The 22361-nt window shown below is 40.1% G+C and overlaps 2 protein-coding genes across 5 annotated transcripts; one reads left to right on the top strand and one right to left on the bottom strand.

Annotated features, from left to right (window-relative positions):
* Positions 1-2499: 2499 nt before the first annotated feature.
* On the top strand, positions 2500-8269 carry rps27l (ribosomal protein S27 like). 2 transcript variants are annotated; one of them, XM_034176461.1, is made up of 4 exons: positions 2500-2618; positions 7583-7691; positions 7841-7951; positions 8056-8269. In XM_034176461.1, the coding sequence occupies exons 1-4, from the start codon at positions 2613-2615 to the stop codon at positions 8082-8084; spliced, it is 255 nt and encodes an 84-aa protein (XP_034032352.1). In that variant the 5' UTR covers positions 2500-2612; the 3' UTR covers positions 8085-8269. The 2 variants fall into 2 exon arrangements, with proteins under 2 accessions (XP_034032352.1, XP_034032353.1); XM_034176462.1 differs by lacking the exon at positions 2500-2618 and adding an exon at positions 6565-6583.
* Positions 8126-21044, bottom strand: dnaja (DnaJ heat shock protein family (Hsp40) member A). 3 transcript variants are annotated; one of them, XM_034176457.1, is made up of 8 exons: positions 20894-21044; positions 15949-16096; positions 9736-9910; positions 9547-9651; positions 9232-9459; positions 8906-9136; positions 8728-8828; positions 8126-8652 (listed from the first exon to the last, which is right to left on the bottom strand). In XM_034176457.1, exons 2-8 carry the CDS (start codon positions 16078-16080, stop codon positions 8437-8439), a joined length of 1188 nt encoding a protein of 395 aa, XP_034032348.1. In that variant the 5' UTR covers positions 16081-16096; positions 20894-21044; the 3' UTR covers positions 8126-8436. The 3 variants fall into 3 exon arrangements, with proteins under 3 accessions (XP_034032348.1, XP_034032350.1, XP_034032349.1); XM_034176459.1 differs by having other exon boundaries at positions 20912-21018; XM_034176458.1 differs by lacking the exon at positions 20894-21044 and adding an exon at positions 18500-18554.
* Positions 21045-22361: the final 1317 nt, after the last annotated feature.

Genomic DNA, 22361 nt, shown 5'->3' with positions numbered 1-22361 from the left:
GGGCGGAGACCCACCCCCCGGCCACGAAGCACACAAGGTACCCCCGAAACCTGAGACCCCCCCAAGCAGCCCGCAGGACCCCCCAGATACCCCCAGCCCCCAAACCACCCCCACCCCAGATCCCACTCCAGAACCAAGCCCAAGGTTGTGAACCGCCTAAGTGAGAACGTGGCAACACCCCACCCCATGGAAACCGCTGCCCCCAAACTCACAGCAACCGGCCGCCCCCCATGCAAGACTCCCGCGCCCCACCACCACCACCCACCCCCCCAACAAACCGCAGGACCCCGGGCCCCACGAGTCCCAGAGCAGGCCCCCAAGACCACGGCAGAGCTGGCAAGGCAGACTCCCCCACACCAGGCCCCAGACCCCCACAGCCATCCAGGGCCAACCCCACATGCCACACTCACCCTACCTATCAACCCCATCATAATTTTTATGGTTAACTTCCTTGTTGTGTGCGACCCCCTAAGTGAGCAAAGATAGTGTTGCATTAAAAGCAGGGCAGGAGATGGCAGGTGGCAGACTGCCGTGGGAGGCTGCGGTACACTGCTGCACCACAGCCTGCCCTGCAAACCCATCACCGCCTGTGACCCCGGCTCTGAAAAGTGAGTGTGTTTAATAATTGTGTTGAAATATAGTGTGTGCATTAAAATGGGAGGGCAGGAGTGGCGGATGAAGATCAATCCATACCCAACTATATGATCCCAATAATGTGCTACTTAAACCCCAGTATGATGTGCGTGTGTGTACTGTGCTGGTGAAGTGCATTAAAAGGGTGTGACATATGAGGCTCAACCCCAAGTGGCCGGGGGAAGGAGAGGCACGGTGCAGGGAGCGGGCCACATACACCGGCCCCACCGGGCACTGTGGCCCAACTCCAGACCCGCGGAGACACCAGGGAGACCACGAGACGGAGGGGAGGCGGGCATGTGAAAAAGTTTTGGGTTGATTGTTGCTAATTTATTTAAGAAAAACAACAGCAACAAAAAACTAAGAAATCACATGTACATAAGTATACACAGCCTTTGCCATGAAGCTCAAAATTAAGCTCAGGTGCATCCTGTTTCCACTGATCCTCCTTGAGATGTTTCTACAGCTTAAATAGAGTCCACCCGGGGTAAACTCAGTTGATTGGACATGATGTGGAAAGGCACACACCTATCTACATATAAGGTCTCACAGTTAACAGGCATGTCAGAGCACAAACCAAGCATGAAGTCAAAGGAATTGTCTGCAGACATCCGAGACAGGATTGTCTTGAGGCAAAAATCTGGGGAAGCATACTGAAACATTACTGCTGCTTTGAAGGTTCCAGTGAGCACAGTGGCCTCCATCATCTGTAAATGGTTCAGATCCACCAGGGCACTTCCTAGAGCTAGCTGCCTTTCTAAACTGAGCGATGGGGGGAGAAGGGCCTTAGTCAGGGAGGTGGCCAAGAACCTGATGGTCATTCTTTACTGCTCCAGCATTCCTCTGTGAAGAGAGGAGAACCTTCCAGAAGGACAGCCATCTCTGCAGCAATCCACCAATCAGGCTTGTATGGGACAGTGGCCATATGGAAGCTACTCCTTAGTAAAAGACACATGGCAGCCCACCTGGAGTTTGTCAAAAGGCACCTGTAGAGAGAAACAAAATTCTCTGGTCTGATGACGCAAAGATTTAACTCTTTGGTGTGAAGGCCAGGCATCATGTTTGGAGGAAACCAGGCACCATCCCTACAGTGAAGCATGGTGGTGGCAGCATCGATGCTGTGGGGATGTTTTTCAGCTGCAGGAACTGGGAGACTAGTCAGGATTGAAGGGTAAAGATGAATGCAGCAACGTACAGAGAGATCCTGGATAAAAACCTGCTCCAGAGCGCTCTTGACCTCAGACTGGGTCGGCGGTTCATCTTTCAGCAGGATAATGACCTAAGCACACAGCGACGATATCAAAGAAGTGACTTCAGGAAAACTCTGTGAATGTCCTTGAGTGACCCAACAAGAGCCCATAGACCTGAATCTGATTGAACATCTCTGGAGAGATCTGAAAATGTCTGTGCCCTGACGCTCCCCATCCAACCTGATGGATCTTGACAGGTGCTGCAAAGTGGAATGGGTAAAACTGCCAAAGATAGGTGCGCTAAGCTTGTGGCATCATATTCAAGAAAACTTGAGGCTGTAATTGCTGCTAAAGGTGCATCAACAAATATTGAGCAAAGGATGTGAATACATGTGATTTCTTAGTTTTTTATTTTTAATAAATTTGCATACATTTAAAAAAGGTTTCTTCATGTTGTCAATATGTGGTGTTGCGAGTAGAATTTTGAGAAAAAATTACTTTACTCCATTTTGAAATAAGGCTGTACAAAATGTGGAAAAAGTGAAGCGCTGTGAATACTTTCCAGATGCGCCGTATCCATGTCGCTGTGCATATGTGTGTAAAATGCCGCGAATGATTTAAAAAGCCCTGGGTATGCATAGTTTACAAATAAATGTGAAAAAGTAAAAACAATTTTTTTCCATATCCACTAGCAGCCCCCACTGGTCACTGTGGTAACACGGCTCCTGTAACTACACGGTTTCTGTTCAATCATTACACGTATTCACGGGGAAACCCAGCGCGGCCAGAATGCCTGTAAGTGACAAAGTTTAACATAGTTGTTTGTGTTATTTGAGATGATCTATTGTATTGTCCCGTGTCGTTACTGTGCAGCTCGGTATATAAAGCAGCCGCAGTCTCGCTCTCCGCTTGTGTTTTTGATACGTAGCACATGCAGGCACATGGTGCTTTAGCTAACGTAGCTGTGCCACAGCGGTGCCGACTACTTCCTGAAAACCAACAATGGCTGTCTCAGTATAATTTCTGAACTAAATACACTCTGTACGTGTGTTTGTCACGACGCGCGTTTTATGGTATTGTGTTAACAAACAAGAATTTTACAGCAGTTTGACTAATTTAAAGAACAGTTTACGTATTCCATATGGATTTTTTTTTTGTCTTGCAGTTGTTGCTCAGTAATCAGAAACATATGACTGCTATATTTTCAAAATTGACATTAATAAAACGCCTGCTGATCAACTGTAAAGATTTGTGTAGTTTTTAATGTCAGTTTTCATCTGTGTTTGAGGTCATGGTGATGGGAGTGTTGATGTCACAATTCTGTCTGATGCTCAAACTCCTTCAAGTTCTTGTGATGATGAGGTTCTGTTGAACTCCAACCTTAAGAACAAAACTTTAATTCCCCGGGCGGTTATTTGGGCTCCCTCGATGTAAATGTTCAGTGGTAGAGGACGATATTAGTAGAGCGCTGAGTCCCTGTACCCCAATGGTATTGTAAATGTGCCGCCAACATCAGCCAACGCAAACTAGTCAGCCGTACATAAATGTATCCTATTAGCAAAATCATGAAAATAAATTAATAGTACTTACTACAAATGCATTTGAAAAAAGTATATTTTCTTACCTTGAATTGACAATTTAGGTAGGGAGGGGTGTTATTTAAAAAAAATTGGAAATCTATAAATGTTTGCATGGAATATGAAAATATACAAGGAATAAACCATAGCAGGATACATTTTGGGTCATTTGGTTCCAAAAACCCATATGGACGGAGCCAGTGAAGATATCGGTTTCAAAAATCACCAAAAATATCGACGAAAATGTCATATCTTGAGAACCGCTGCACCTAGAGACTTGAAATTTGGCTCCAAATGTTGCTTGACCCCAACTTTATATTCAACTTCTATAGTAACAATAAGCCTATCTGGTGTTTTTTAAGAGCAGTTGACAAAAAAACCTAATTTCAGTACATATATTACGATCAATTGTAACAAACAAAATCTATGTAGTTTTTATTTCAGGAACATCAGTTGAGTATAATCATCACATAAAGAATGACATGGCCACAATGAACTAATTATAAGCAACAGAATGGTTTTCTACGTCAACTGCGTACGTATAAGACACGCGTTACTTGAAATTTTCAAACGCTCCATCCATATATGTTTTTGGAACCCAAAAATTATACTGTTATGGTTTATTCCATGTATATTTCCATATTCCATGCAAAAATGTATAGATTTCAAAAAAAATTTGAAATAACACCCCTCCCTAATTTAGGGGCAGAATGCCTATGGACAACTCTGAGCTGAAGTCACAAACCATTACGCAGTATAAACTTCATAGCATTCATTGAGTTACAACCATGCAGTGCTTAAAAGTCCATCTGTACATGCAAAATTTTGTAAATCCATGCATCAGTCTGGTATATTTGGAGCAAGAACTATTCAAAAATCAGTTAATTTATATCTGATTGTATTGCAAAACTTTGCAAGTAAAGAGGAGAAAAATAAATATTTATATACATTTCTTACATTAATATTTCAACCTATCACTAGTGTTTACCAGTATTAACAGTGTCTTTAGAAAAAGAAACAAAAAATACAATCTACGTATAAACTACTAATGCAAAGATGCCTTTTAACACGCACACCTATAAAGCAAGTCCACGGCAGCACAGAGGCTCACATACAACCCCAATTCCAATGAATTTGGGACGTTGTGTAAAATGTAAATAAAAACAGAATACAATGATTTGCAAATGCTCTTCAACCTATAATGAATTGAATACACCACAAATATAAGATATTTAATGTTCACATTGATAAACCTTATTGTTTAGATATACTTTATTGATCTCACAGTGGAGAAATTACGTTTACACTCCAGTTATCTCAGACAGCAATTAGTCCACAATTATTGTTTACCATAATAATGGCACACATCAGAATTAAAGGCAACACATACACATTTGACATTGTTTATTTGCACTAAGTTTGAAGAAGTCCGTTATCCGAATTGAGGCAAGTTGGTGAAGGCCACGGAGCAACCCTGAGATGCGCCGTTGCCGTTTTTGTGCAAATATTTGCTCATTTTGAAATGGATGCCTGCAACACGTTTGTTACATCACCTTTCCTTCTAACAACACTCAGTAAGCATTTGGGAACTGTGGACACTAATTGTGAGTGTCAAAGGAGCATCCCCAAAAGTCTCAGCCATTCACAAGCAAAGATGGGGGGAATAATCCAACAGTTTAAGAATAGTGGGGAGATGACATGTTCTGTTTTTTCATGTGCTGTTTTAAAATTTTATTTTAAATGTGTTTTAGTTTTGTGAATTTGTATTTTTAATGTTAAGCACTTTGGACACCAGATGGTGCTGTAAAGCGCTTTATAAATAAATGTTGATTGATTGATTGAATAATGTTTCTCAACATTCAATTGCAAGGAATTTAGGGATTCCATCATCTACAGTCCATAACATAATCGCAAGAATCAGAGAATCTGGAGAACTTTCTACATGTAAGCGGCAAGACCGAAAATCAACCTTGAATGCCCATGACCTTTGATCCCTCAGGCGGCACTGCATTAAAAACCGACATCATTGTGTAAAGGATCTTACCACGTGGGCTCAGGAACACTTCAGAAAACCATTGTCAGTTAACATAGTTCATCACTACATCTACAAGTGCAAGTTAAAACTCTACCATGCAAAGCAAAAGCCAGACATGAACAACATCCAGAAACACCGCCGCCTTCTCTGGGCCTGAGCTCATTTGAAATGGACAGATGCAAAGTGGAAAAGTGTGGTGTGGTCTGATGAGTCCACATTTCAAATTGTTTTTGGAAATCATGGACATCATGTCCTCCGGACAAAAGAGGAAAAAGACCATCCAGATTGTTACCAGTGCAAAGTTCAAAAGCCAGCATCTGTGATGGTATGGGGGTGTGTTAGTGCCCATGGCATGGGCAACTTACACATCTGTAATGGTACATCAATGCTGAAAGGTACATCCATGTTTTGGAGCAACACATGCTGCCATCCAAGCAACGTCTTTTTCAGGGACGTCCCTGCTTATTTCAGCAAGACAATGCCAAGCCACATTCTGCACGTGTCACAACAGCGTGGCTTCGTAGCAAAAGCGTGTGGGTACTAGACTGGCCTGCCTGCAGTCCAGACCTATCATCCATTGAAAATGTGTGTCGCCTTATGAAGCGCAAAATACGACAACGGAGACCCCGGACTGTTGAACAACTGAAGTTGTACATCAAGCAAGAATGGGAAAGAATTCCACCTACAAAGCTTCAACAATTAGTGTCCTCAGTTCCCAAACGCTTATTGAGTGTTGTTAGAAGGTGATGTAACACAGTGGTGAACATACCACTGTCCCAGCTTTTTTGAAACATTTGCAGGCTTCCATTTCAAAATAAGCAAATATTTGCACAAAAACAATAATCAATTTGAATATTAAATATCTTGTCTTTGTGGTGTAGTCAGTTGAATATAGGTCAAAGAGGATTTGCAAATCATTGTATTATGTTTTTATTTACATTTTACACAATGTCCCAACTTCATTGGAATTGGGGTTGTACACCATAGAACCAGATAAACAAGGTAGAACAAGGAAAGCTGCAGAAATGTTACATTTGTTGTTTTGTCTCTATGGTAGACTCGCTGCAGGTTGACCAGTTGGGTGATGGTGGCGATGTCACGGAAGCGCAGAGTCAAGGGATGATTCAGTGCTTTGTTGTTTCTTTATGGTATGGTCCCATGCATCTAGTTGTGTGGCTATACAGTTGGTCTCGGTATATTGACTCTTAAGAGGCTCCTCAGGAAGAACCAGAATTGTGGAGAGCCAGTATTTTGCTCCAGATGCCTTGACTTTCTTTCCTGCTCTTAATCACAAGAAGGCAGTTGGGCCCTCAAAGTGCAGCCAGAGGATGCCATTAAGTCCTAATTATGTCTGTCATTCAAAAGTGTTTAAATGCAGTTCCATTCATTTCTTGGAATCTTCTGGATGTTGTTTCAAGAGGCTTTTATCTTGGTGTATGCAAACTGCTGACCCACTGAAAACTTGACAGTGAAGAAAAATGTGAATAAACTAGTTTTTAAATGAACTATATGGAAATAAACATTGATGTAATGTACATATTGGTTTATGAAATGTGCGCAGTAGAATTCAGTTTAAAGTTTATAACTGAGGTGTATGTAAACATATGTCCACAACTGTAAGTAGATGTGTTTGTATACTGCAAAAAAAAAAAAAAAATGTTAGGCAACAGGCATGAATAAAACTTTTTTCATAAAATAGACACAGCTGAAATAAACTTTTTAGTGTCAAATATTTTACAAGTGGCACAACATTAAAATAAATATCTCAACCAACTACCCTTTACCTTTAAAAACTCATTTTTTGCGTTAACTATCCTACAGTTTTACAAAAAAATTTTTGATTTTTTTATATGGTTGATTGGGCTATAATGTTATGAAGTAGTCAGATTTTTTTTTAGTTGAAAACATGTTAAGAAAATATTTTCTTTAACAAACTACCGAGCGTTCTGCAGTATCTTCACTCCGATTTTGAACGTAAAGGTATGAATATATGAAATTACTGCTCAGTTCTGACAGCTAAGTCAGAAATGATTTGCTACACTCATACGCATTTTGTACGTACTATATTACTATTTTATCTTTTTATCAGTGAGGAAAAAAAAAAGTCACGCTGTGACTTTAACCTGATTGTTTCTCCTTCCTTCTAGTTGGCCAAAGATCTTCTCCACCCGTCAGTTGACCATGAGAGAAGAAAACATAAAAAGAAACGACTTGTTCAGAGTCCAAACTCGTACTTCATGGATGTGAAATGCCCAGGTTTGTTGAAAAAGCTGATTTAATTCCTCTTGGGCAGCATGAACAAGACTAACATGACCTAATTCAGTCATGCTTTCTTGGAAGTATTTACAGGCACATTGATTCAGAGCATTGTGTATCAGTAGTATTTACAGTGATTCTCTTTCCAGGCTGCTATAAGATCACCACTGTGTTCAGCCATGCGCAGACAGTGGTACTGTGCGTGGGATGTTCCACTGTGTTATGTCAGCCGAAAGGAGGGAAGGCCAGATTGACAGAAGGTAGGACATCTACTGCAGAATAAGAACAGTGTCAAACTTTACCTGTAAATATTTACCCTAATTTATAAGTGGAAATCTAATCCAGTTTCACTTTTTATTCACAGGTTGCTCCTTCAGGAGGAAGCAACATTGAAGGGATTTCCAACAATGCCTCCAATGAAATCATTAATACACCATTTTTCATTGATTATGATTAAATAATGGCAAGTTATAAAATATCTTAAGATACATAAAGTACATGATACCAACTATAAAAGATGTCTTACTTTCTAGTGAAAATTTTGTAATGTAAAATATACTTAATAAAGAAAATCGTCACAAATCAAGTTTTATTTGGAACAGAAACTGTTTATCATTCATTTAAACCAGGTTGAAAAAATGAACACAGGAGTAACTGTGGAGAAACACTGAAGTTGACGGATTGATGGGGGGAAAAAGAAAAAAAAAAAACCCATCCCAAGTGTACAACGTCTATCAGATTGCATTCATTGTGTCTGACACTGAACCCCCGTCCTGGGTCCCTCGTTGTCTTCCTCATATGCTTCACGGCTGTAACGTGTCTGTTGTGACTGCTCCTCCACTTCACAGAGATCCACCTCCTCCATGTCGTCTGTAATCATCACATCCTGCCTGGGAGGAAGAAGTCTTTCTAGTTGGTACATCAGGTGCTCTGGAAGCCAGTGCTTTTCTGGAAATTCAACCTACGGGATACACTGCACTTAAATATATGTCCTATAGGACATTAGAGACACTGACGTGAAGTTGAATGAAATTACCTGGAACTGAACAAGAAGTTGCCCTTTTTCAAATGGGTTCCTGTAAAGTGGCATTCCTTCATTTTGAACACATTTCCAGTCGTTGTGCTTGATAACCTCACCTGTTGACAAGGACAAATCATTAAAGATGTCTAAATTCAAACCGTATATTCCACTACTGCGCCCCTGCAGAACACACCTGGCTGTGAGCTGATGATGAGCATTCTGTTGTCCAGTGTGCAGATGGTCTTCTTAAAACCACACAAGGCCTCAGCGAGGTTAATGTTCATCTTGATTATCAAATTCTCATCTTTTCTCATGAAAACGTCATGCTCCTTCTGATCCAGCACAATAATTACATCACCTGGCTCCAGGCCCGGTTCCTGGTCACCTTCTCCATGGAATGTAATATTCTGACCATCTTTCATACCTGAATGAAATATATATTTTTTGATGAGTACTTTATTTCCCTCTGCAAAACTGTTTCTAATGATTACACTTAATAATGTGACTCAGCAGATTCACCTTTGTCAATGTTAACTTCAAGAATTTTCTTCTTGCGTTCCACTTTGTGCCCATTGCAGTTCTTACAGCGGTCTTTTGAGTTGAATTTCTCACCCTGTCCCTGACATTCTGGACAAATACTTTGGATCTGCTGGATCATGCCTGGTCCAATCTGTTGCACCTTGATCTGGACTCCTCTTCCTTTACAGCCAGAGCACTTCTCCAGGGTACCTTTCTTACCACCATATCCTGTAACCAAGGGGAAAAGAAAAAGGAATCTTAATTCTCTCAAACACTACTATGACTAGACTTTTTATTTCAAGAAAAACTTCCTACCATTGCATTTTTCACAAATAACATTCTTCTGGAGAGCAAGCTTTCTAGTAGCACCATTGTACAGTTCTTCCAGGGCAACACTGAGCTGATGGACAAGATTCTTCCCTACAAAATCAATAGTATAATCAACAATATAATCAAGGTATTCAAATGTGTATACACTTCAGAAATTTGTCATATATTCTCCACCTCTCCTCTCTCTCTGCATCCTTCCTGCGCCTCCAAAGAACATGTTGAAAATGTCCATTGGGGAAGATCCTCCACCCATTCCGCCCTCTTTAATCGCTTGTTCCCCTCCTTCGTCATACAGGTCTCTCTTCTTTGGATCTGACAGCACGTCATATGCTTGAGAAATAAGCTTGAACTGTTAAATAATAAAACAAGTGTAAATTGAAATCACATTTCTTTAAGTCTTGATCAAAAGTTCCTTCAGCTTTTTTTTTTTTTTTCTTTTTGCTGTGGGTTACCACATGACATTCAATGTGGATCTGCCTGTTGATTTGGCCAGATGTCCTTTGGTGACCCCCAAAACTGAAATCTGCAAATCATGAATCATCCGCAAAACTCGCTTAAACCATCATGGTATAAACTGGATATGCACACTCACTGGACAAAAGCAAAAAGTCCCAATGCTTTTGAATGGTTTTCTATATAACAAACACCGTATGTATCAAATTTTGTATAAGAGATTTTCACTAACATTGGACAAAAATGTCCTGACCACAATGCATTTCCATTAAAAACCCGTCACACATACCGGACAGAGCAGTCTGGATGTGCACAGTAACAGAGGTACAAAATGAAGTCCAGCACTGACAGTCGCCGATTTGAAGAAAGTGGGTACTGTATTTCCTTGATTAAAAGAGTGCCCCCTTTTTTTTTTCTCTCTCTCTCTCAAACCGTGCTCAGATCCGGCACCTAAACGAGGCAGACCGTAATGTATGGCTGGTGATTATTAACAAAATGCTGCTTGTTGCCTGTACTGTAATATGGTGTTAAGTTTCACACACAGCCCTAGGTGTGACAAACCAAAAAGGACCACTTTAGATCAGTTTGTGGCTGCGAACCCTCACCTCCCTGCAGCCTGACGTGCACCTGCTAAATTGGAGACAGCAAAAGGCTGTGATTTGTCACTTCTTACGGTTTCACTCCTTTTCCCATCATATTTGAATATTTTTTGCAGTGCACATGACAATTACATTTCGACCATGGATCAAATACATCTGGCAGAAAGGTCCACAAATATGACCAATTCACAACATGGACTGGGAAAGATGCTCAAATGACCTGCAATTCATGGAGAGCAACTGAACGTATTGTGTCAGTTTGGATGTTGATGAAAGAAGTGGCGCTTGTTGAGGAATAAGTTGACCCAGAAAGACACTGTTACTGCGGAAAATTGCATGAAGATACAACAGAGAACTTTAAAGGGTCACGCGCACGTCAATGTAATTGCATGGCCACAGAGTTGCAGAAACAGACGTCAGGCTGTAGGATTTTAAGGTACCACTCTGCAGTGGACTTAGAAAAAAAAGATTTTGTCTGTTTTATACATATAATGGATTTTGATTATCACAGACAAAATTCGCTGGTCCACCTGAATCCATTATATTCAAGTTTTACTGTACTGAAAAAAATCTCACGAATTGTGAATGCACACCTTGCAAAACATGAATTTTTTTGCATGATTTGTCTTACTATTTGCACATATTTACGATTTGTGGACTTACATTTCGCATTCCTCCAGGAACACCTTAGGGGAAAATCCACACTTTGTGTACGATCAAAGTGTGCTATCATCAGCTAACTATCCCGCTTCTCGCCCCCGATGTTACAACACATATTGTCGTAGGGCATACTGTCACTACGACGATATATGCCAATGTTCATGGACACATTGTGGCACATATTGTCACCAGCATTATTTATTTATTGGGGGGAATACAGATAAATGCCAATGATTTTATGTCCTTGGCAGACGTAATGAGAGCGAGTGTGCGTGCGAGACAGAAAAAAAAAAAAATAGTTAAACATCACATTTTACTTCTTGCTCTGAAGACTGGCTACGATATGTGCCTTGATTGTCGGTATATATTGTTGCTTGGGACAATATGTGCCGGCGACCTTATGTGCTGGTGCCATTGAACATTGGCGTATGTATCATTGTGGCGACAATATATGATCAAGATTTCCTGAAGTAATTGACCCATAAACTACTTAAACCAAAAGAAAATATATATCATGAATTATATTTATGTTTTGTGAGACCTGCAATCACGTTTTGTGGGATATTCACGGTTTACGAAACGTGAACCCAATTCACGTTTCGGAGGTATTTTTTCAGTATTCACATTTTGCAATTCATGGTTTGCGGATAATTCATGATTTACAGCTGATTCACGTTTTGGGGGTTAACATGGTTTTGCTCTAGGAACCTTATGTTTTGGAAAAATGTCTGCTGACCACCATGCCCAAACTCTCCTTCAAATTATTTTCTATTTTTGGATAATAATGTTGAAACTAACAAGGGACAAAAATGCAAGTCAAATTTTTAACTTTTATATATATATAATTCTGGGGTCATCAGAGGATCAGAACTCTGCACTCTTGATGGTGAAATTTCATTATCTGACATTTTAGTTCTTAAATTTGCCAAAGGGATGGCAGATTCTTTGTCAATGCTCACTTTCCAACAATTAAAACAAGTGGTTGAGATCAATCCTGTATAGGCCCTGATGTTGGGGCCAATGCTTATCCATAGTGTCAAGCAGATGAATGTCTGGAACTCCCCTTGAACAGGATGGCAGTCCATTGCAGTTTACTATACCAGCCTTGGCCAGTACCCTTTTACAGCTGGGAGGACTAGGGTCAATAACAAAAAAACATTAATTGCATGACTGTCTACCGTCACGGGGCATCCGGAAAGTATTCACAGCGCTTCACCATTTCCACATTTTGTTATGTTACAGCCTTATTCCAAAATGGAGTAAATTCATATTTTCCCCTCAAATTTCTGCTCACAGCACCCTATAATGACAACATGGACAAAGTTTTTTTTTTTGTTTGCAAATTTATTTAAAAAACAAAAAACTAAGGAATCACATGTATATAAGTAATCGCTCTCTTTGCTCAATATTTTATTGATGCACCTTTGGCAGCAATTACAGCCTCAGGTATTCTTGAATATGATGCCACAGCTTGGCAGACCTATCTTTGGGCAGTTTTGCCCATTCAAGCTCCATCAGGTTGGATGGGGAGCATCGGTGCACAGTCATTTTCAGATCTCTCCAGAGATATTCGATCGGATTCAGATCTGGGCTTTGGCTGGGCCACTCAAGGACATTCACAGAGTTGTCCTTTGATATTGTCGCTGTGTGCTTAAGGTCATTGTTCTGCTGAAAGATGAACCGTCGCCCCAGTCTGAAGTCAAAAGCACTCTGGAGCAGGTTTTCCTCCAGGATGTCTCTGTACATTGCTGCATTCATCTTTCCCTCAATCCTGACTATTCTCCTGTTCCCTCCCCTGAAAAACATCCCCACCGCATGATGCTGCCACCACCATGCTTCATTGTAGGAATAGTGCCTGGCTTTTTATCCAAACATGACGCCTGGCATTCACGCCAATGAGTTCAAACTTTGTCTCATTAGACAAGAGAATATTGTTTCTCATGGTATGAGAGTCCTTCAGCTGCCTTTTGGCAAACTCCAGGTGGGCTGCCTTTTATTAAGGAGTGGCTTCCGTATGGCCACTCTACCATCCAGGCCTAACTGGTAGATTGCTGCAAAGAATGGTTGTCCTTCTGGAAGATTCTCCTCTCTCCACAGAGGAATGCTGGAGCTCTGACAGACTGACCATCAGTTTTTGGTCACCTCCCTGACTAAGGCCCTTCTCCCCCATCGCTCAGTTTAGACAGGCAGCCAGCTCTAGGCAGAGTCCTGATGGATCTGAACTTCCATTTACAGAAATGTACATTTACTGTGCTCATTGGGACCTTCCAAGCAGCTGAAATGTTTCTGTTCCCTTCCCCAGATTTGTGCCTCCACACAAACCTGTCTCAGAGGTCTATAGACAATTCCTTTAACTTCATGCTTGGTTTGTGCTCTGACATGCATTGCCAAAAAGAGATTTGATGTCCACCAATCCGGATCACCTCCAAAATTCAGTGGAGTCTTCCATGCCCTAATATCTATTGGTGGTGCAAATTTGATAAGAATCCATCAAGTAGTTACAAAGTGAAATCTTGATTCAGAATCTGGATCGCCTCCAAAATTTCATGGATTCTTCCATGGCCTAATATGTATCTGTGTTGAAAATTTTGTCAGAATCAGTGCAGTAGGTTTGACATAATCCTGCTAACAGATAGACAAACAAAAGCCGATGAATTTATTACGTCATTGCTGGATGTAACGATGAGACCTTGTGTGTAGACAGGTATGTGCTTTTCCAAATAATGCCTAATAAAGTGAATTTACCCCAGATGGATTCCAATTAAGCTGTAGAAACAGCTCAGTGATCAGTGGAAACAGGATGCACCTAAATACTGATGTACATGTGATTTCTTAGTTGTTTTTTTTTGTTTGTTTTTTTTTTTATAAATTTGAAGAAAAAAAAATCATGTTGTCATTATGGGTGCTGGGAATAGAATTTTGAGGGGTTTTTTTTTTTTTTTTTTCTCTTAATTTAACCAATTCTGGAATAAGGCTGTAACAAAAAATTTGGAAAGAATGAAGTGCTGTGAATACTTTCTGGATGCATTATAACTTGGGATTAATCACCAACTAATTACATAGCTTTTAACGTCAAGTTGCTTCTTAATGTTTGTGATTATACGTAGTGCCCTCTAAAAGTTTAGGGCCCCTTGGTATATCACACATTTTAATTTGTTTATGCCACTTCAAATATAAAAAGTAAATCAGGCTTCTCAATATAATTTTTTTTAATTATCTTCCTTAAACTCAAAGCAAATCTCTACAGCTTCATATAAATTAATTTTTAAAATATAAAAGCCAAGATTGCTTTGCATAAGCAATGGGTCCCTTTGGTATAATACCTGTAAATAATGAGTTTTATTGCCAGTTTTCTTCAGACAAGTCAGGGGATGGATACATGAACATTTCCAAGTCACTGAATATCTCTTAGACTTTATTTACATCAGTGACAAAAGAATACAAACAGTATGGCAATCTGTGGTAAATCTGTATTTAGTAGACAATTCTAAAAAACTGAGTGACTGTGCAAGAAGGAGAAGAGTGAGGAAAGCCATCAAGACACCCAGACAACTCAGAGGATGTTATACGCTTCTGTGGCTGCGACTGGAGAAACTGTGCACAGCCCATGTTTTGCATTTTGTATCACCAGTTATACAGCTTCATGATGAAGTGGTACAGAGGAGTGTTTTCTTCAAAGAAAGACCTGAAAGCTCAGCTAAAATTTGCCAGAAGGTACATCTGAGATGCAAGCCTAGATTTGACATTTTGGTGAAAGAAAATCCTTCTCTGCTCCACTTCATCTCAGGTCTCAGAGGTCTACAGACAATTCCTTTGGCTTCATGCTTGGTTTGTGCTCTGACATGCACTGTCAACTGTGAGACTTTATACAGTTGAACCACGTTAACTCGTGCAAGCAGAAGTCCACAAAATTGGACCACGAGTTATCTTAAACTGTGAGTTAATGAGGTTGAACGCTCAAACTTAAAATCAATTATACAGTAGTCTAAATTTTTGGGGTCCACAAATGGACCGCGATTTAAGTTGAAGCGCAAGTTACACATACTCGAGGTAACAGGGTTTACCTGTATGTAGACAGGTGTGTGCCTTTCCAAATCATGTCCAATCAACTGACTTTACCCCAGGTGGACTCCAATTATGGTGTATAAACATCTCAAGGATGATCAGTGGAAACAGGATGCACCTGAGCTCAATTTTTAGCTTCACGGCAAAGAATGTGAATATATGTACGTGTGATCTCAGTTTTTTTATTTTTAATAAGTATGCAAAAATTTCAAAAACCTTTTCACATTGTCAATATGAAGCATTGTGTGGAGAATTTTGGGGTGGGGGGGGTAATTTAATCAATTTTGGAATAAGGCTATAACATAACAAAATGTAGAAAAAGTGAAGCACTATGAATAGTTTCTGGTTGCACTGCATCAACTAACCAGAATAGTGACAGTTATTTTGCATTTTCAACATTATTTTCATAACTTCTTGACAGAATATCCTGAGCACATTCAACATGAGGTCAGGACTATTTTCACAACTGTGGCTATTTCAAAAAGCCTGTGGCTATTTCAAAAAGCACTTGGTGTTACGTTACAGTTGAAGCTTACAAGGCACAGTGTTTAAAATTAGTTTCAACGGCCTATGAAGTGTTCCAGGTTCACCTAATCTTTTCTGCATGTACCTTCTCTCCTTCGCTGGGATTCTTGTCAGGATGATATTTCAGTGCAAGTTTTCTGTAGGCCTTTTTAATTTGATCCAGTGAGGCTTTAGGGCTGACACCCAAGAGGTCATAGTAACCAGTTTCACGAACCATGGTGGCACCTTAAAACCTAAAACAATAAACAGAACACTGCGTCTTAATGAAGTAATTTAAGGACAATGGGAGCCAACATGACAAATCTGAAATTGATGTTGACCAACAACACTGAGAAAGAAGATTAGAGGCACGTGAAAAACCATGAAGGCATTCAGAGAGCACAGCCCTTAACCCACAACATGATGACACCTGGTGACAGAGGACAGCGGTCAGAACCCTGCCCTTTTATGGATTTACAGCATATGGTATACCCCACTCTGGACTGTCATTCCTGGATCTATGTAAACACCAAGGAAGCAGTGAGTGTTATTATACATTCTACTCCATTATTTTCCAATCCAAATCTCTGTGCTAAATTTGCTATCGTCTACACTTCTACAGGGATACAGTTGCTAGTTATTTTAATTTATTGAGATCTTATTGTTCTCTGATCAATTTGTACTTATTTTACTGGTATCCCAGTGTAAACGAGATCGAGTGTCAACTGTAAGCCTCACAAGAACTGCAACAGAAATACGTGTTTATGCTTTGTTGTATATCATTGATATATTCACCTTTCTGTGTTTTTATTGATTTTACAAAATAAACTGAATCAATCGACCAGAGGATGATTATGTCTCCTCACAAAATGTAATTGCAATCCACCCCATAATTTTGCAGAAATCATGTAAACAAACAGATTAATTTACACTTTGTCAGGTGGGCTAATGAAAAAAGACGAGATAGATATTGGAATTCTGAGAAAATTTCCTTTAGTTCCTTTCTCATCTGTAAACTTTCAAAGAATTCTGACATCTGTAGAGTTTGCAGCTTCAGTTCCACTGCCTTAAGGGGTGAATCCACCTACAACAACAGGCTATGTAACACACCCCGACAGCTTTGATCTGTAGACAAGTATCATAATTGTATAGAAGTGAAAAAGAAATCAAGAATAGGACACAAGTTCATGACAGAGGGCACTGCAATGCCCAAAACAGTGGGTCATATAAAAGCAGTATAATTGGCAGCAATGACATTGTTTGTTTTCGGTGAACTCACACTATGGAGTCTGGATCACGCCCCAGGGCATTACACCTGCAAAGTCTGGTTTGTTTGAATAGGGTGGGACAGGTTTGACCCAACTTGCAGAGATATTCTGCTTCATGGTCCATCTGGGACCAAGTGAGGAAAAGACAAAATGTTGATGAGTCCAGTTTTCTGTGGAGTAAGTGCTCACTTGATCCTAATTAAAAAGGTTGTTTTGTATTTTGCTTTTAAATGTGCATTTCAGCACACCATAGTCCATCAATATTGAATGCGTGAATGTAAAAATCAATTCAGTAGTTCAATCCAACGCATTTGTAAACAGTATTGTGGAATTCTCCCCATTGCAAAGAGGCAAAAGTTGACCCAAAATGCATCGCCAACATCTGGCAGACAGCCAAACGGTGAATATTTTGGCTTTGCTGCACCCAGCCACTATGTATTATTTTTACATTTATCGATGACAAACTGTGCAAGTTTATCCCATTTGGAAAAGTGTGACCATGGAGGCTTGGAGCAGAAGTGGTAGTTGGTTTACAATTTCAACAGGATCGAATCCATAAGCATAAGTGTCAGAAATCTCTGTGCTTACCAGCTTATTGCATAGTGGAACAAATGAAAGAATCAAGAAACACAAATATGATGATGGCTATCGGATGTATAATGACAGTGATGTTGAACTTGTGGAATTCAGGAGCATTGAAGCACACAAAGCTGTGGAAGCCCAAAGCCCCTTAAGGACAGCATGATGATATTCTAAGACTGTTTGTCACTTCAGGAGAGGTTAAATCTGTGGGTTACTTATTTTGTAAGGGCATTTATTCTTTATAACTTAGTCTGTACAGTTTGCTTTACACTAATTTATTTTTAATGCTGGCTTTCTGAACACTGTGCAGGTTACAACACAACCACCCAAATGTTTATGGCCAACTGGAAATCTCAGCAAAATAAGGCAATAACAATAATAGTGCGCTCTCTACGTTGGTTCATAGGTAAGTATACACTCACCGGCTACTTAGGTACAGCTGTTTAAATGCTTGTCAACACAAATAGCTAATCAGCCAATCACATGGCAGCAACTCAATGCATTTAGGCATCTAGATGTGGTGAAGATGACTTGCTGAAGTTCAAGCCAATCGAATTATGACTAAACAGCTTGAATTAGTGAACCACAAAACCATTGTGCTGATGGGCAGACATGTACGATCCTGCTGTGAAGGTGTCGTGCACGCTCATGCACGAATAGTGCGAGCAACTGGAGCATGTGTAACCCCACCGCGCTGCTGCTGTGGAATAAATAAAAAATAAAAACCAGCTGTTACCTGTGGAACCACATTGCACCACTGCTGTGGTAAACAAGAACAAAAATACATGCCACCCATGGGATTCGTACCTGCACTTCACTGATTACCAGCCCGAAACTTTACCACTGAGCTACCGTCGCTGGCCTGTAAACAGTGTGAGAAAATGAGAAAAAAAAGAGATGGATGTATTTAAAAAAAATAAAACTACACACCATTAAAAAAAAAAATACCCCTTATCAAGTATGATCTGTCTGTTCCACTGTAGATGACCCATGGTCACAGATGTATAGTCATGAAATGACATAAATGAAGCATTACGCCGTTATCATGTCCACATCTACTGGTCCGGTGTGTCCAGCCAGCCCCGCGGGTGTGTCCATGTGGAACAGAGCTCACATGGGTGACGTGACAGTCAGATAGCCCACTGCGTGTTATGATAGCTGACAACAATGACTGTGATCTGACAGTGCCATCAGATCACAGTCATTGTTGTCACCTGGGGCAGCCTGTCAATATACAGCCATATGTCAGCAGCTCATGTAAGCCCCCCCCCCCCCCCCCGCCACCACATATTTACAGATGGGGGAGCGCAACGCACACCACGTGTGTGCGGGGGGAGCTGACATTCTGACACCCCACATGTGTGTTGCTGTTTTGAAAAGCCACACTTGTGGGGGCACTTAGACAAATTTCACATCCAGCTCGACAATGATTGTCTGCTGACTATTGTTGTGATGACAGTACGAATAGCCACACATTTTCTAAGTGCCACACGAGCGGTATTAGATGTTCGTGTGTGTCAGCTGAAATTTAGCCAACACCTGACGCGAGAGGGTTCCATGGGCTTGCACAGCATATACTCTGTCTTTCAGCCGCTGGTGTGCACAAATAGTTGTAGCAGCAGGTGTACGAGGTGTTCGGGGCAGCTACGAATTTACGTTTTGCATATGATTCCTGCTTCATGAAAATTCAGTAAGGTATATCTTATATATTATATTGCAATTCTAAGGTGGAACTATGCTAGTATATAAAGGTATATCTAAAAAGGAAGAGTAAAATAGGAGAGTAGAAAAGAGTAGAGTAGAGCCACTTGGGTGCCTGGTCTTGAGAACCAGGGATGGTAGGTTAAAAAGCTTTTTTATAACATGGGAACTACCTACCCACCCAAGCGGCTCAAGAAAAAAGGTATATATATAATAAATAATAAGACATAAGAAGGATAAGACATCACACGAGAAGATTGTAGTATAGATAATTTAGTATGTAGACTAGTAGTAAAATTAAATATCGTTAGTAGACTAAGCTATAAATCTGGTATTTTATTATAAAAGCAGAAGCTATGAGTGTACTGGTATCTATCTATAGTAACTCTGCTAGCATACTATAGGAAAATAAAAAGTATAATCATTATGCTATCAAATGGAAACCTAAGAACTTAGGTACTATATGTTGATATCTTTAAAGAAACACAAACTGATTAATTATTAAAAATCTATACCATGTAAAATAAAATTGTAAATAGCGAAAATAAGCTCGTTGTAGTAGAAGAGCTAAATTAGCCATTAATAAGCCAACCGTACCCAGCAAGCTAATACAATAAACAAAAACAGTAATTAGTGTATAAAGTATAATAGCGTAGTTAAGCCCACAGTAACAGTATTAACAAATACATATAAAATAAATGTGGGCAAAAGTATGAATTAATGTGGGTTATCAAACACAAAAGAACCAACTATTTTGTAAGCTACGATGAACGTTGCTACAGCCAGCTAGATAAACTAACAGCTGTTAGTGCACACTTTGACCAAATTCGCACTATGTGTGAAGGGGCCCTGAGGAATGTTTCTAGCATCTTGTTGAGTCTACGTCATGAAGAATTAAGGCAGTTCCAATTATGAAGGCAAAAGGGGGGTCCACCAGTATGAACAAGGTGCACCTAATAATGTGGCCTCTGAGTGTATACGGCCAGGAGATTTGTGAAAAATCCCTAAAGACTACAGACTGAAGAGACTTGTTACAGGAAGAAGAAAAAACGGGATTTCCACACAGGTATGTAATTCCCAATTTGCCTTTAAGAAATACACTAAAGGAAAATAAATACTTTTTTTTTTAACTCCTTGTCTGTTTACCTACTAAACGTAAACACACACACACACACACACCTCCATATATATATATATATATATATATATATACACACACACACACACACACACACACATTTCAAAGGCGTCCAATTTATACTATAAAAAAACTTCACCATGTTAAAAAAATATATGAATTCACACTATTTCATAGATAAAACTTCTAGATATGTTCTTATGTTTTACAACGTTCATGGGTATAAATGTACCAGCAAACGAAATACATCGTAACATCCGACTTATCACAAGACAAACCAATGGCTCTTCTTCCATAAGTAGATGATGATGATGATGATGATGATGATAATAATAATAACATAGCAGCCATAATGTACTTACCAGTGCAACAGCACTCACCTGGTGAGTGGAAGAAGACAGACGCTACTTGTAGCACTCGAAGTTTCGTCTCCGCTCTTATGGAGGAACGCTCGGACAGACGGGGGGGCGAGTCGAGTCTCGAACTTTCTAGAATTCTTCGGAAGCGGATGTTTGTTTCATCGTTCGGCAAAGTCCGGAAAACCGAACAGAAGTGGGCGGGGTCAAGACGAAAGCGGCCGTATGTTGTTGTCATATAGGTTAGAGCGGCAGATACAACCCCTGGCAAAAATTATGGAATCACCGGCCTCGGAGGATGTTCATTCAGTTGTTTAATTTTGTAGAAAAAAAGCAGATCACAGACATGACACAAAACTAAAGACATTTCAAATGGCAACTTTCTGGCTTTAAGAAACACCATAAGAAATCAGGAAAAAAAATTGTGGCAGTCAGTAACGGTTACTTTTTAGACCAAGCAGAGGGAAAAAAATATGGAATCACTCAATTCTGAGGAAAAAATTATGGAATCATGAAAAATAAAAGAACGCTCCAACACATCACTAGTATTTTGATGCACCACCTCTGGCTTTTATAACAGCTTGCAGTCTCTGAGGCATGGACTTAATGAGTGACAAACAGTACTTTTCATCAATCTGGCTCCAACTTTCTCTGATTGCTGTTGCCAGATCAGCTTTGCAGGTTGGAGCCTTGTCATGGACCATTTTCTTCAACTTCCACCAAAGATTTTCAATTGGATTAAGATCCGGACTATTTGCAGGCCATGACATTGACCCTATGTGTCTTTTTGCAAGGAATGTTTTCACAGTTTTTGCTCTATGGCAAGATGTATTATCATCTTGAAAAATGATTTCATCATCCCCAAACATCCTTCCAATTGATGGGATAAGAAAAGTGTCCAAAATATCAACGTAAACTTGTGCATTTATTGATCATGTAATGACAGCCATCTCCCCAGTGCCTTTACCTGACATGCAGCCCCATATCATCAATGACTGTGGAAATTTACATGATCTCTTCAGGCAGTCATCTTTATAAATCTCATTGGAACGGCACCAAACAAAAGTTCCAGCATCATCACCTTGCCCAGTGCAGATTCGAGATTCATCACTGAATATGACTTTCATCCAGTAATCCACAGTCCATGATTGCTTTTCCTTAGCCCATTGTAACCTTGGTTTATTTTTCTGTTTAGGTGTTGATGGCTTTCGTTTAGCTTTTCTGTATGTAAATCCCATTTCCTTTAGGCGGTTTCTTACAGTTCGGTCACAGACGTTGACTCCACTTTCCTCCCATTCGTTCCTCATTTGTTTTGTTGTGCATTTTCAATTTTTGAGACATATTGCTTTAAGTTTTCTGGCTTGACTCTTTGATGTCTTCCTTGGTCTACCAGTATGTTTGCCTTTAACAACCTTCCCATGTTGTTTGTATTTGGTCCAGAGTTTAGACACAGCTGACTGTGAACAACCAAGAT

The sequence above is a fragment of the Thalassophryne amazonica genome, chromosome 8 (genome assembly GCF_902500255.1).
Source record: "Thalassophryne amazonica chromosome 8, fThaAma1.1, whole genome shotgun sequence".
NCBI lineage: Eukaryota > Metazoa > Chordata > Actinopteri > Batrachoidiformes > Batrachoididae > Thalassophryne > Thalassophryne amazonica.
The sequence above is the reverse complement of the archived record's forward strand: the minus strand, read 5'-3'. Positions and strand labels throughout refer to the sequence as shown.